This window comes from Syzygium oleosum, unplaced genomic scaffold, assembly GCF_021117445.2.
Source record: "Syzygium oleosum isolate NSW1041296 unplaced genomic scaffold, Sole_v2.1 Sole_v2.01, whole genome shotgun sequence".
Taxonomy (NCBI): Eukaryota; Viridiplantae; Streptophyta; class Magnoliopsida; order Myrtales; family Myrtaceae; genus Syzygium; species Syzygium oleosum.
Window position 1 is genome coordinate 28644770 of NW_026607485.1, and position 16226 is coordinate 28660995.

At 38.0% G+C, this 16226-nt stretch overlaps 1 protein-coding gene and 2 pseudogenes across 1 annotated transcript; 2 read left to right on the top strand and 1 right to left on the bottom strand.

Moving 5' to 3' along the window:
* The first annotated feature begins 4868 nt into the window (after positions 1–4868).
* Positions 4869–5240, top strand: LOC115668669 (antifungal protein ginkbilobin-like protein). Its single transcript, XM_030590080.2, has one exon. It carries the CDS (start codon positions 4869–4871, stop codon positions 5238–5240), a length of 372 nt encoding a protein of 123 aa, XP_030445940.2.
* A 5403-nt stretch (positions 5241–10643) lies between these two features.
* LOC130141011 (probable mannitol dehydrogenase) lies at positions 10644–12360 on the bottom strand (annotated as a pseudogene).
* Positions 12361–13298: 938 nt separating this feature from the next.
* On the top strand, positions 13299–15124 carry LOC130137404 (probable mannitol dehydrogenase; annotated as a pseudogene).
* Positions 15125–16226: the final 1102 nt, after the last annotated feature.

The window sequence follows — 16226 nt, forward strand, 5'->3', positions numbered from 1 at the left end:
TTGGTCCAAATAGATCCATATGAAGAAGCTGCAAAGCACGATTAGTGGAAACATGATGTATAGACTTAAAAGAGCTTCTTACTTGTTTTCCTAGAGTGCAGGCATTGCATAACTCTGTTTTCTTGTATTTCAAATCTGGCAGATCTCGAACCAATTTTTTGTTTGAGATCTTTGAGATTTGTTTCATACTGATATGCCCCAATCTTCTGTGCCATAGATCTTCATCCTCTTTGATTGAGATCAAGCAATGAGTGGAGTTTGGATTGACATCTAGAAGATAAATATTGCCGTGTCTTCTTCTTGTGAATGTTTGAGAAGAATCTTTGCTTGTTCCTGAGCATGTATCTTCTTGAAAGTTGATTTTGAAACCTGTATCACATAGTTGGCTTATGCTTATCAAGTTGTAGTTGAGTCCTTTTACCAATGAGACATCATTAATTGTGAGTCCTCCAATTTCAACCGTTCCTTTGCCAACTATTTTTCCTTTGTTATTTCTTCCAAAGGAAACTTTTCCACCATTCAGGCTTTGTAGTTCAACGAATATGCTTGGATCTCCTGTCATTTGTCTAGAACATCCACTGTCTAGGTACCACTTTCTTTTTCTCTTTGTGGTAACCTGCAAAAGTCACAATATCTCAATTTTTCTTTGGTACCCAAATTTGTTTGGGTCCTTGAGCATTAATATAGGCTGTCTTAACAAAGTCTCTTCGAATAGGTCTCCAGACCTTAGGACATTCATTCTCAAAATGTTGTGGATCTCCACATTTTGAGCACTTAAGAGCACTTCGGCCAACAGGTTTGACAAAATTCCTTTTGAAATGATTTTTATAAGCTTGTCGAGGAGGTCTTTGTCTTAATCTCTCTTTGACCTTTGGAAAATTGATTAAGCTATCACTTTCATTCACAAATCCGAGACTAGATTTGTTGTAGTAAGGAATTTGGATAGAAATGATATGTTTCAAGGTTTCTGAACCTTTTGAAAATTTGGAAGTAATTTCTGAAACTTCCTTTTTCAAAACAACATTTTCTTTGGAAAGAAAATCTCGACTTTCCTTGACTTGATGAAATTCTTTTTGAAGGAAATCGATTTTTTCTTTTTATGAAACATCCTGTTGCCTCAGTGATGAATTTTCCTTTTTCAAAGAAGAGATTCTTTTAAGAGCAGTCTTAAATTCAAAGCATAATTCATCAATGTAATTTGATACTTCAATAGGCATTTCAGAATGCTTTATCTCAATTTCCACTTTTGGATCATAATCTAAATCTGAGTCTGAGTCTGACTTAGCCATTAGACAGAAATTTGAGATATCTTCATCACTGTCTTCGCACTCTGTATCACTCCGGGTTTCTGCTTTTAAGGCCTTCTTTGCTTTCTCAAATTTGGTCTTCTTTTTCAGAAGTGGACAATTTGGCTTGATATGTCCACGTTTCTTACAGTGAAAGCAGATTACCTCCTTTGATGTTTCATCGAGAGCCTTCTTCTTCTCAAAAGGCTTCTTCCCTTTGAGGTTTCTTCCTTTGATTTTCATCTTCTTATACTTCTTTATGAAGAGGGCCAGTTCTTCATCATCAACATCTTCATCTTCAGAATCTGCATCAAAATCAATGTTAGTTTTTAATGCAATTGACTTATTACCTCTGGATTCATTCTCCTCATTCCGTTGCTCAGTCTCATATGATTGAAGAGTTCCAATTAACTCATTCACTGATAGAGGCTTGATCCTTTGTGTCGCTCGAAGAGATGTTTTGATATTATCCCACTGCTTTGTCAGTCCTCTCAGTAGTTTGTTGACTTTCATCGCATCTGGGACTGGTTGTCCTTGATATGCAAGACCGTTTACTATGTCAGCAAAGCTGTAATACATATCAGCAATTGATTCTCCAGGCTTCATTTTGAAGGATTCATATTGATCAAGCAAAAGATTGATTTGAGTTTTCTTGGCTCGATCTGTTCCTTCATAAGTAGTGTGGAGAGTATCCCAGATTTCCTTGGCTGATTCACAAGCAGCAATTTTTTTATATTCAATAGGTAATAAGGCACAATAGAAAGAATAAATTGCTTTGAAATCTAAGGCTTCTCTTTTAGATATCTCAGTTTGAGATAATGGAGGATCTGCTGCTTTGCTTCCGTCTGCCTTTTCTTTTGAATCAGAAGATTTTGGATTGACTCCTCTGATGATGACATCCCATTGCATGTGATCAATTGACTTTATGAATGCCTTCATCTGATTCTTCTAGACACTATATTCCTTGCCATCGAAATATGGTGGTCTGTTGTTGCTTTGTCCTTCAATGAGACCTGGAGCACTCAAGCTAGCCATATAGATCGTTAGCTCAGAAGTAAAACACTTCAATAAATGAGCAACCTGCTCTGATACCAATTGATGTAGTTAGCAAGGATCACCTAGAGGGGGGTGAATAGGTGATCTTAAACAATTTATGCGGAAATGAAAGATCACAGTTGAGTCTGAATAAAATTCAGATTCAAGACAGTTTATAGACAGTGCTCTTGATGTGCAGTATGTAAGATAAGAGATAAGGGATAGAAAAACTGCACACAAATTTATAGTGGTTCGGCTTATAGCAAGCCTACGTCCACTCTCCCATGCTGACAGCCTACCGGCTGGATTTCACTATGTAATCAAGAGGAATTACAGATTCTGTGTGACAGCACTCTTGTGTATGATAGGACTCTCTATCTCATACAATCACTCTTACAAAGTATCCCTCAAGATCTTAATTTTTGGCTCAGAAAGACAAGAGAAATGATCGGAGTATGCTCAGACTTTGGACTTGTTGATTCTTGATTCTGTTCTACCTTCTGCTGCTCGTTGATCTCCTTAAATACTCCTCCACTTCTAAACTAGCCGTTGGACAGCTTTCAGAGGATCACCTTCCAATCTTTACCTTAGACAGATTTGTATAAAAATGATTGAGTAGCCGTTGGATGACAGATTCTGAATCCCGCTGATTCTGGTCGCCCATACAATCAGAATCTTGGTTTCCATAAGTAGAGCTTTATCCGTTGTAATGCATACTTGTCGTAGTATTTGATTGTCAATCAATTATAGCCTTGGATTGAGACAATCAAAACTTTCCTTCTGTGAAATCCATGCCAGATCACTAGCTGTTATGTTTCGTTCTGAGTTCTGCGTCTGAAGAAATTCTGCGTCTGCGTCTGCGTCTAAATAATTTCTGCGTCTGCGTCTGCGTCTGCATCTGAATAACTTCTGCGTCTGCGTCTCAAAACTTAGATTATGTGGGTCTTCAATAAGATATGAACTTCTTATTTTGCCAGCTTGTAAAGTCTAAAAAACTTCCTTCTGAGCTTCCAGCATATATATACATACCTGGAATAAAATAGTTCAGAATAAGTATCAAATTTACAATAACATGGAATGTTTTGTCAACTTCAAAATCAATAGGAGTTTTCCTCAACATACTTCACATCCGTCTCGGTAATAAACCATAAAAATAAAGCCCATATATCTCGTATGGTATTCTGAGTTCAAGTTGCAAGCAGATTATAGTTGTATCCTACGTTGTACTCGTGTGCTTACAAAATGGTCCAGTAAAATGTCTAATTTAAATAAATTGCACAAGTCTTGTTATTCACCAACTTATGAAAAATCATATCTAGCTGTTTGTGTTAGGTAGAAAGGCTCGAGCCAATTACATCCAATGAGTTTTCTTTTCCCGAAGAATGTTGTTTTTCATTTAATATCAAGTGCTACTCACGATAGACTTTTATATGTTGATGCCTATGGACAAGTCTCCAATATTCTCTAATTTTTCATTAACATGCGATATATGACCGTTCCACTTACTAGTAGTACTCGTGAATGCTTTGCAGTTTTCTTTTGCAGTTATATCACAGCACCCTTATTCTATTTTTTTTTTTTTGGGTTGATATTCTATTTTGTTTAGAAGTCTTTGCCGGCCACATTGTTCTGTTGGGACGCAAGACATATGAGAGTTTGTTTTTTTTTTTTTGGTAAAACCATATGAGAGTTTTTTTTTTTACCCAGGAACCCCCCGCACGGCCGACAGCCGGAGGGGTAAACCTGGGGTGACGCTAGCGCAGGACCCACTACCACGGCGCCACACTTAAGAATCCCTAACGACTACGCTGGGGTTCGAACTCTGATCCCTTCGTGGGGGGATGAGAGCGCAAGCCAACGCAGCCGCTGCGGGCGGTTGTTTTGCTCAAATCCAAGATTGCCGCACAATGATTCTCCGTGATTTATTTTATTCTTACATTTGGAGTCATCGATGGCATTGTATATGGTTCGATTCACAAATTTCTTTTCTATGGTGGAACCGAGGCACTAAGTGTTTGTTTTACATGGGAACAAATGACATATTGTATGTTCTGCATGCTTTAAGACAAGGATAACAAAATATATTGGTAGGATAGAGAAAACCTCCATGTAATATTTTGATTTATTTTCCATATTGATTGCCGAAATTGTATGTCACATGGAGAGACAAATAACATCCAGAGACAGAAATCATTAACTAAATCTATTCTTAAACAGATACAAGCAAATTTTCACAATTTGCAGCTTCATAGCTGGACATGCTATTTACCGTGTTATCAATAGGATGAGTTTGTCTACTATATATATTTTAGATAACTTTTTCCCTCGAGTAATTCGGAGAGTTATAAGCATTTCTCTCGAAAATGCCGGTCCTTGCTTCATAAGATCCAAAAGATCCTTCCACCAAATTCATAAACAAAAGGTTGGTGGAGAAACCTATAAGAAGAATCTCTCATATATAGACCACGCAAATCGAACTTATATAGAAAAAATCAGGAGAGAAAGTGTAGGCAGAGAGTCAGTCAAATCATGAACGCATTGCAACACATGACGACACTCCTCGTCATAGGGCTGTTTGGCACCGGCAATATTGTGATATGTACTCCTGACACAACAGAGGTTTACTGTATATGCAATGAAATGACGTACAGTTCATTTGATGCATATGAAACTAACTATGGTACTGTTATGGATGATGTGTGTGCTTACACACCAATGAATGGTTTCAATTACTACACTAGCTGCTTCGACTGTCACGGCCATGGAGTGTGTAACGGGGCATTGACACAATCTGATTGCAATGAGTGCTTGAAGGAAGCTAGAGATCATCTGTTCAACGAATGCCGTCTGAGAGTAGGTGCTCAAGTTCAACTTAAGGATTGTAGAATTAGATATGAAAATTATGAATTCAGCGAGTAAATAATATGCTTCACGTCCTTCTCGGTAATGAACTGTAATAATAGGGCATAGATGTCTCGTATGATATCCTGTGTTCAAGTAGCAAGCGGACTATAGTTGTATCCTACGTTGTACTCGTGTGCTTACGAAAAGGTCCAGTAAAATGTCAAAGTTAAATAAATTGCACAAGTCTTGTTACTCACCGGCTTGTGAAAATCTAATCTAGCTGTTTGTGTTAGGTAGAAAGGCTCGAGGCAATTACATCCTAAGAGTTTTATATATCCAATCAATCCTCTATCTATAGTACGGATACTAATTTAGTCCTAAAATTTTAAATTTTTTCAATTTAATCCTAAATCTTAGCTCAAAATTCCAATATAATCATTCCAGTCTTTTTTCACCAAAAATCGCTGATGTGCTGGTGTGCCATGTAAGAAGGCCGACGGTGATTGGATCCCTACGTCCGCAATTTACGACAAAAATTGACTAGAAGGCCCTACATTGGAGTTTTGAGCAAATGTTCAGGACAAATTGACAAAATTAAAAAAATTTAGGACGTAATTAGCATCTATACAAAAGATTTAGGACTGATTGGGTAATTTTCCCATTCCACATGCATACACAAATTCGGCATTGTGGTAAGAGTGGACAAGTCGTTTACTGTTGATTGACGGTATTGCCCTATATAAGCACAAGTGAATCAACGATTTGGAAAATTATTGTTAATTTGATTCATTAATTCTCAAAAAAAATAAAATACATGGTTTGGTATTTTTGCAACTTTGACTAATCATGTGCACTTTATCACTTATAAAATGAGTTTATCCAATGACTTAAGAGTTTATGGAAAATTTTAAGAGGAATAAACATAAGAGTATTTGTAATAGAATGTACTGAAATATAAAATGGGGAACAAAATGAGATTATAAAAGCCAACGAGAGACTTCCGTCTCAATTTACATAAACGAAAGTTGGTGGAAAAACCTATAACAACCTTTTTTTGCCCTATATAAACTGTCCATTGGAGCTTCGGTGAAGAAAAGGTCAGGAGGAAAGGAATACGTAGATGACCAAACCATGAATACATCGGAAAATATTGCGACACTAATGTTCATAGGGATTCTTTGTACTTTTCAATGTCGTGAAATGTGATCCCGATACGAGAGTAGTGTATTGAACATGCAGTGGAAGGACGTATGATCGGTCGGACTCTACCTATATCGTCAAGAAAACTGCTGTCCTGGATGGTTTATATGACAGTACTTTGGCCCACTGTTATAATTATTACATTGATTATGAGAATTGAAGAAAAATGATACTAGAAGTCCCATTATTTTCGTATGACGCTCATTTTAGTGCAAAAAATTTTCACTGAATCACTTCAGTGTCACACAAAAGAAAAGAAATCACTTAAGTGCCTTCGATAATAAAATCTGACAAAAAATCTTATGTGGCTTTTTTAATTTAATGTTAATGCATATGTGGATTTTTTCTGATAGAAGAAAGTCCACGTGGAAAAGAAATCAAATTATTTTTTATTTCCCTCCATGAAAATTGCAATTTCAAATCTCACGGAGCCATTCTTCTTCAACCTTACTCAAATCCTTTTTCACTAACCTCTCGAACGGCCCCAAAAATTAGGGGTATGCAAAATAGACTGCCCAAACTAGAAACCCCCTAGACTGGATCGAACCTGCTGGTTGGGTCCAGTTCCTAATTTCTAAAAGTGGAATCGGTATCATGACGGTATGGTTCTTAGTCCCAAGGGGGAACCAGACCAACTGGACCGAATCGACTACATATACTTTTTTTTTATCTTTTTTAAAAAATTAGTAAAATGTAAATAAACTCTAATTAAACTTCATTGACATAAATTCATTAACAAAAATTAGTAAAATGTGAATTAAACCCCAAGTGGTCGGTTCCATTGGATCGGACCGGGGTCCGGTCCGGTTCCCGGTTTTAGGACCAACCAGTCCGGTCCCTAGTTCCTAATTTTGAGAACCGATCCTCCCTGTCCAGTTTCCAGTTCTACCTTGGAACCGGATCAGACCGGGAACCGATCACTCCTACCAAAAACTCAATCAAATAAAAATGGGTGCTCTCCTAAAGGTCAACACAGCACCAAAAATGATGGTGTCATACTTTGGTCGTCTCTTTCTCTCTCGGCTTTCGCTCACTAAAGCTCTACACAGCACCAACAATGGTGGTGTCTTCGAGTGCTTGAATGCTCTCAGCTAAAGGCATTGCCGTGTCGACCACCGTACTCTCAGTGGCTCTGGCTCCGAAGCTCTCCGTCTTGTCAATCTCTAAGCTCGTGAAGGTTCATATCTCTCTCTTGTGGCTCGAACCTCTGTTCAACTTTCTCATCATCAACGGCGTCATCTTTGCTATAGCCGCTTTCTCCAATCTCCAGAAAAAAAAAATTTCTCCATTCCTATTCTATTCAAAACCATTGTGGCCGAAAGCGAATCCAAATCGTTCCCTGTTCCTGAATACTCTCCAACCTCCCACCTTCCTTGCGTCGCCACTATGGATGCGCAGAACCAGAGCATAGGAGCTACTGGAGAAATAATTTGTTTTGAGTTTAGATTTAGTCTCTTGGCATCTACAATGGTAATTGTCCGAATTAGGGTTTAAATTTGGTGCAAACTTGTTGAAACACATTGTATAGGGCTATTTATGCTGACTCAAAGCGTCGGCGAGCCATGTCGGTCGAAGAAAAGATAAAACATTGCCACGTCAGATTTTTAGCGTCCTCAATAAAAGTTGATACTTGAGTAACTGTTTTTTTTTTGTCAAAGTGGCACTAAAGTGATCTAACGAAAAGTTCCGATATTAAAGTGAGCGTCGTTCAAAAGTTATGACATTTTTATCATCCTAATCATGAGAATTAGCATGGCCATAGAGTATCCAATGATACATTGACTCATCTGGACTGCGACATGTGCATAGGGAAAGCTAAAGCTCTCAACTATGAAGAATACGGCCGAAGTCGTGGGGCTCAAGTTCAGCTTCAAGACCATAGAATTAGATTCAAAGACTAACCGTTTTTTGTATAGTTGAGCTTCTCCATTGAACAAAAATAGCACTGGCGAGCCTCCGTCGGACAAAATGTTAAAATATTGCCACGTCGAATTTTCGGCATCTCAAATCGGTGATGGCACTTAAGTAATTATTTTTTTTTACAAATATTAATATTTCCAAATTTTCAGGCGAACTAATTTTTATAGATGCCTGTAATTTACCTTTGTTACATACATAGAGTAATGGTCCTGAGCAGGACCTTAAAAGGCTCAAAGGGAGACAGGGGAAGGAATTTCCCGGTATGGTGGAGGTTCCTCCCTGTAAGTTCTCTCCAGGGAAGAAAAACATTTGGAGGGAACTTAGGAGGCCTCTTACATAGTGAAGGTAGACACCACGTCAACTTTGGTTAGCTATCGCCGGGTAAGCAGGTATATTAGCCTCATGTGCCTGGAATGACAAGAGGGAAAGTCTCGGTTTCCTGCAGGTCAGCCAGTGTTCCAAATTTTTGGGCGAACTAATTTTTATAGATGCCCGTGATTTACCTTTGTTACATACATAGAGTAAGGGTTCCACTTGTGAAACGGCGGTTGTGATCCTCAGAGTGACCTTAAGTGACAATATACCTCTTTGGGTATGGCTTACTTTTAAATATGGGCAAGGCAAAATTGTGCTTGTCTTAGAGCAAGAAGAAGAAAACGGCTTCCATGAGGACCTCATGAAAACACGTTCTCAATGGCAAAGTAAATTGGTTTTCTGGTTAAGAAAAGTCAGTAAAAAGTTATTGATTTGCGTCGAGAGGTAGGCACATTGTTACACATGGTATCAAAGCATAAGTCTTTACAGGTGATGCCACTAAAATTAAAAATAGGTCAAAATTCACTAAAGGCCCACATAATGAAATCAGGTCATGGGTAACTAAATTCAATTCATTTTATACTCTTGTTTACCTTAACACGAATGGGACATGATCTTAATAGTTAGACAAATCTAAGGTATGAAATGCACGCTTGAAAGCCTGTCTAAATACATTGGGAATCATCCAAATCATCAGTTCAAGATATGGCAGACAATCAGAAGCTGTAGAAGAAATTTGGTGTTCCATAAAGTGAGTAGGGATTGACCTTTGTCGATCAAGTTCACACTCTAATATTAATCTCAATCAACTGAGTTGTTTTTTTGGACGGACAATCAATTGAATTCAGTAGTTCCTTAAAGTTGCCCATTACATATAATTCACATGCACCCTAAGGGCGTAAATGATAACTATTCTGTTTCTAAAATATATTTTTTACTAGAAAAAAGATTTTTTTTATTTCTATTCCCTAGACGAGTTTCTGAACAGAAATACGCATTTGATAACTACACAAAATTTCTCTTCTTGAAACAAAAATTCGTTTAATAACGACACAAATTTTTTCCCTCTTATGCTCTTTTCCATTCATTGACGGCCGCACGGCCAACAAGGGATGGTGGCCGGCAGAGGGTGGTGGGAGGCGGCGGCCGGCCCCCGGGGGGGGGGGGGGGGGGTGTGGTGGTGGCGGGCGGGGAGTGGCGGAGGTGATGATGAACGACAAGAAGAATTTTTATTTCTCTTTTTGTTCCAAAAACTAAAAAGTAGAAAACTTTTACTTCTCATTTCTATTCTAAACCTATTTCTGGACTAAAAATATGTTCCAGAGAAATATAAAATTGCGTTACTGAACAGATTTCTGTTTCAAACTTATTTTCGGGACAAAAAAAATAGAAAAATAAAATAGTTATCATGTGCGTCCTAAAAGACTCGTAGCTAGCAATCTAAAAGAGATTATCTTCTATATTTTTTTATTGCTTAAAATAGATCAAATCTATAGGTTCAGACGCATGTCAATTGGGGAAGGTTAGAAGAGTGACTTTGACATTTTGTGATTAAATGAAAAATGTTATGAAGTACGATACAATGTGAACTTATATCAGGTGTAATTTGAAGTCTCATTGCAAAGTGTTGATTTGAAATGTATAGATATATAAAGGCAAAATGTAATGGCGATTTTTGAAATTTCCATAGAATATTTTCGACAGAGCTACCTATAGAGATCTTCTCTTAATCTTTCACTACATATATACTTACAACGGTAAGATATGTTAATTGAGTACTTCCTGATCGCTAATTCTTATCAAATGTGCAAGTAAACCTTCAAATTCCACCCCAAAAAAAAACCTTCAAAACTTCTTTTTATATAATCAAGCCCTATATATTCTTTTTAGTATTTTGACATAGCCACAAATTAAAGAAAAAGAAGTTGAAAAAGATGTTGGCTTTTGAGTGCATGAATTTCTTACTACACACATCACGGGAGCTCATGTCATTAAGAGAATTGCCTGCTTAAAATGAAAGCAACCTAAAGTACGGTTGCAGTCCATACAAAGCGATAATCTTTGTTTCGGAGGTGATAATGAAATAATAACAACACTAGAGCATAGGGAAATCACGCTAAACTGACACAAGTTGGAAAATGATCTTAGCTATATAAAGCAACTCTGAAAAGACAAGATAAGAAATGCTGATCTTCATTCTTGCTCTGGAGAGTACCAAGCCATCGGAAAACCTCAAGAAGACTTCAATGAATTGGCAACGTCGATGACAAATCGATACTTAACATCCGCCTTTGACAGACGCTCCATGGCAGTGTTCACATAATCCATAGGAATAAGCTCAATATCCGAAACTATGTCGTGCTTCGCTGCGAAATCAATCATCTCTTGCGTCTCTTTAATCCCTCCAATAAGGCTTCCTCCCACAATCTTTCTTCCTGTCATTGTTAGTCTTAACTGTTACTTTTTTTTCTCATATGTGAAACTCGACAATAAATTTTTACAAAAACTACAAAACATTACAATTTTATCTTAGATACCAAAAACGAAGGCAGTTTTTTTAAGAAGAAATTCCAAAGGCGTGCTTAGGCTTACCCATAAGGAGTGGCATAGCAAGTAACTCAAGTGGCTTCTCTGGCGCACCAACCAAGACAAGCTTGCCATGAGTTTTCAAAAGACCGATTAAAGGCAAAAGAGCATGCACGGTGAGGCGTGTCAATGATCCCATCCATTGTACCTATCGCCGACTGCACGTAACAAAAGATAGTAACATAAATTTATGTTACCTTATCCTTATCCCTATACATGATAAAAGAAAATCTTTTATGACTAGAACATACTTGCATCTCTTCAGTGTTGCGGCTAACCAAGAATTCGTCGGCTCCCAAATGGTCCATGGCTTCCTTCTTCTTGTTAGGCGAAGTACTAATAACGGTCACCTTGAGGCCCATGGCCTTGGCAAACTTCACGGCCATGTGCCCCAGCCCACCCAACCCAACCACTCCTAAGTGCAATCCAGCCTTATCAAGCCCATAGTACTTCATTGGACTGTAGACAGTGATCCCGGCACAAAGGAGAGGAGCAACGCCATCAAGAGGCAAGTTGGCAGGAATTTTAATTACAAAGTGCTCATCTGATACCATGACGTCCGAGTAGCCACCATAGGTAATGGTTCCATCGTAGAACTTTGAACCATAAGACAGGATCATTTTGGGGCAGTAATTCTCAAGATCATCTTTGCAATTTGCACAGGATTGACATGACCCAACCAAACACCCAACACCCACTTTGTCCCCAACTTTGAATTTTGTCACTTTGATGCCCACTTCAGTGACTACACCGACAATCTCATGCCTGCATACAATGGCCAATTGGTATAATTATTTTGTCAAAACTTTCGTTTATTTATCTAAGAAAATCGAAAAAGATCATGTTTTTGAGAACCATACCCGGGTACCACGGGATAAGAAGTTGATCCCCATTCGTTTTTGACATTGTGGAGATCAGAATGGCATATACCACAATACAATACCTTAAAAGTCACATCTTTTTCTCCGGTGGCCCTATAAAAATGAATTTCCAGAAAAAAAAGATTTTTACCTTTGTTGCATTTTCACTGCACCAAAAAACAGAAACAGAGAACAGAAAGACCAAGACATGTTACCTTCTTGAGAACTTGAAGGGAGAGAGATGTCCTGAGCAATCTCTGGCTGCCCATCCCAAAGCCTTCACCGGGTGTTCATTTCTCTGGTGACATTGCCATTTCACCAAGCATGACGAGCACTACTTCAAAACTTAAATCGGGAGAGAGTTCTGTAATTTGTGTGTGTTGGGATATCAGAAGAGATTGGCGATGAGAGGGGTGTGAGAACCGAGGTACATATATAGGGCTTGAGAAGGTGCGGGAAGAGGTGGTGATGACGTACTTAGTGAGCAAACTGCGGCAGAAAGCGTGCGTCATCATATCTTCTTGTTTTGACTAGTCAACCTTTGCAAGTAATATCTCTCTTTCGTACTTGCGTGTGCTCTGCTAGCAGCCAAGAGTTCATGGGTAGCATCCAATTGAAAAAAAGGAAAAAAACGGAAACAATATGCAATCCTCTAAAATTATAGCACGTCCACATTATCTCGTTCGTATACGTTTGTAATGGATGTATTATGTATTATTTTTAATATTGGAAAAAATCTATTGTACTTCGGTTCTGTTTCATTTTTTGTCCCGAGAAACATCATTATTGCTAAATTCATTTTCTTGGATTTCGTGGAATTTCTGACTTTTTCATGGAATTTTAATTTTTAAGATTAATTAGAAATAAACAAAAATCGGCCCTAGTATAACATGCCTGATTTTGCACCTGGTCTGTAGAAACGATTTGGAAATTACACGTCCACGAAGAGACTTTCAACAAATCATCCTTTTAAGTAAATTGCTATAACAATGTTTTGAATACACAAATGTACAAGGAAAGATAAAGACCTTAAATAATAATAATAAAATTTTTAGCACTTGCAGGTAAAGTGGATGCGCATTTTTTGCCTTTCCCAATTAAATAATTCCAGAGGATGCGTATTGTTTCTGTTTTTTTTTTCTTTATTTTATAGTTGATGCTTCTCTCTCGTTGGCCGGTATGAGAGCAGACCCAAGTACAAGGAGAGATAAATTTCTTTCAACGGTTGGACTGGTCAAAAAATTGGGAAGCAATGCTGGCGCACTACGTCCGGTTCAGTTTGCTCACTAGGTACGTCATCACCACCTACCCTATTCTGGTATCTTCTCAAGCACTATATGCACCTCGCTTCTCGCCCCGCTCTCATCGCCAATCTCTTCGTACACCCAAATGATCATTTCCTATGGTAAAGGTAGACACCAAGTTAATTTCGATTGGTTATTGCCGAGTAGGCAGATATAATAGCCTCTCGTGCCTGGAATGACAAGAGCGAAAGTCTCGATTTTCTGCAGATCAGCCTGTGTTTCAAATTTTCGGGCGAATTAATTTTTATAGATGCCCGTATTTTACCTTTGTTACATACATAGAGTAAAGGTTCCACTTGTGAAACGGCGGCTCTGATCCTCATAGTGACCTTTAAGTGACAATATACCTCTTTGGGTATGGCTTACTTTTAAATATGGGCAAGGTAAAATTGTGCTTGTCTTAGAGCAAGAAGAAGAAAACGGCTTCCATGAGGACCTCATGAAAACACGTTCTCAATGGCAAAGTAAATTGGTTTTCTGGTTAAGAAAAGTCAGTAATAAGTTATTGATTTGTGTTGAGAGGTAGGCACGTTGTTACACATGGTATCAAAGCATAAGTCTTTACCGGTGATGCCACTAAAACTAAAAATAGGTCAAAATTCACTAAAGGCCCACGTAACGAAATCAGGTCACGGGTAACTAAATTCAATTCATTTTATACTCTGTTTACCTTAACACGAATGGGACATGATCTTAATAGTTAGACAAATCTAAGGTACGAAATGCAGACTCGAAAGCCTATCTAAATACACCGAGAATCATCCAAATTATCGGTTCAAGATATGGTAGACAATCAGAAGCCGTAGAAGGAATTTGGTGTTCCAGAAAGTGAGTAGGGATCGGCCTGTGTCGATCAAGTTCACACTCTAATATTAATATCAATCAACTGAATTGTTTTTTTGGTCGAACAATCAATTGAATTCAGTAGTTCCTTAATGGTAATGCTCCTCTTCTTTGTGGTGGGATCACCGTCAACGGTCCATTGAAGTATTACGGGCTTGATAAAGCCGGAACGCACTTCATGGGCTTGGGCACATGGCTGTAAAGTTTGCTAAGGCCATGGGCCCAAGGTGACCGTCATCAGTACCTCGCCTGACAAGAAGAAGGAAGCCATGGACAGCTAAGAACCAACGGATTCTTCATTAGCCGTAATACAGAAGAGATGCAAGTATGTTAGAGTAACAACAAATTATTTTCTTAGATCATGCATAGGGGTAAGGATAAATGAATACGAACTAATGTTATTATCCTTTATTAACTAGAGTCTGCAATGGGCGCAATGGATGGCATCATTGACACAGTTTCCGTTGTGTCTGCTCTTTTGCCTCTGATCGGTCTCTTGAAAACTAATGGAAAGCTTGTCATGATTGGTGTACCTGAGAAGCCACTTGATTTACTTGCCACGCCGATCCTCAAAGGTAAGCCTAAGCAGGTCTTTTAAAATTATATAGTTCTTCTTGTGAAATATTGCCTTCATTTTGATGTTGAGGGATGCTTTTTAGTTTTAGTAAAAGGTTAGCTTTGAGTTTTTCATAGATACAAAAAGTTAAAAATAAGACTTATAACATCAAGTCGAAAGATTGTGGGACGAAGTGGCATTGGAGGGATTAAGTAGACGCAAGAGATGATTGATTTCGCAACAAAGCACGACATAGTCGCACATATTGAGCTAATTCCTACGGATTTTGTGAACATTGCCATGGAACGCTTGTTAAAATTAGATGTTAACTATAGATTTGTCATCGATATTGCCAATTCATTGAAGCCATTATGATGATCATCCCAATGGATTACTACTTGGCTGAGCATGGATGAAGATTAGCTTTCTTTATCTTGTTTTTTCAGGGCCGTGTTTTACTACTAAGATGATTTTTCCATTTCATAATTTGCTTCCACTTAGTTTGGTGATATCATTTCATTGTCCCCTTTGGAATAACGATAACTACTTTGTCTAAATAACAATTACGTTTAGGGGTGAGTATGGTTTCGTGGTAGAATTTGGAACCAAAGAACTGAACCGGTGGGAACCTGTTCAGTTTTAGGTTGCAGGAGATGCAAGATACGTTTCAGGTTCCAAAAATAGAGAAACCTGTTTCGACAGATAAGTTTTAGGTTATAGGTAGGTAGAACTTGGAACAAATTTTTGTATTTTTTTTTTGTCTATGTCTTCATGTGATCATGTGGTATTTCATGGTGTCCGATAACGAGTGTATAATTTGAAATCACTAATCTGAGCTTCTATTTTATGACTGAGATTTTTACTTTGTTAATGTTTCATATTCTTCGTGTGTTTAAATATAAATTGTGGTCAGTTGATTTGTAGCAACAAGTGATAGTTATTAAAGATGATGATTCACGGCAATTGTTCAATTAATAATACGGGTGGAAACCTAAGTAGATTTTGGAACCAACCTTAGAACTTGTGACAGGGTACATTCCAGGTTCTACAGTATGTAAAGTAAGTTTTAGGTTTCAAAAAATGAGGAATCTATTTTCAAATAAAACCTGTACGGAAACTAAAACCACTTACCCCTAATCACATTATGGGTTTCTTTCCTCTAGAGTATGCAGTCCACATAGTCACAAGAGTTCCTCTATGTTTAGTGAGAAATTCATGCTTTCAAAGCCAATTCCCTTTCTCAACAATCTTTTTGTGAGGTGCGAGAATAGAAACTAAACAACTCAGAGGATTTGGTCGATCAACAAAAAGTTTCACAATCGAATTTCTCATTCGATAATCGAGAAAAACTCTATATATGTTGAGGGTGTGCAAAGGAACCAAGAACGGCCCGGAACCTGACCAGACCGGCTCGAAACCGGCAGCTCCTGTGAGGACCGGTCCGGTTTTCGATTCTAATTTACAAAAATCGATGAGT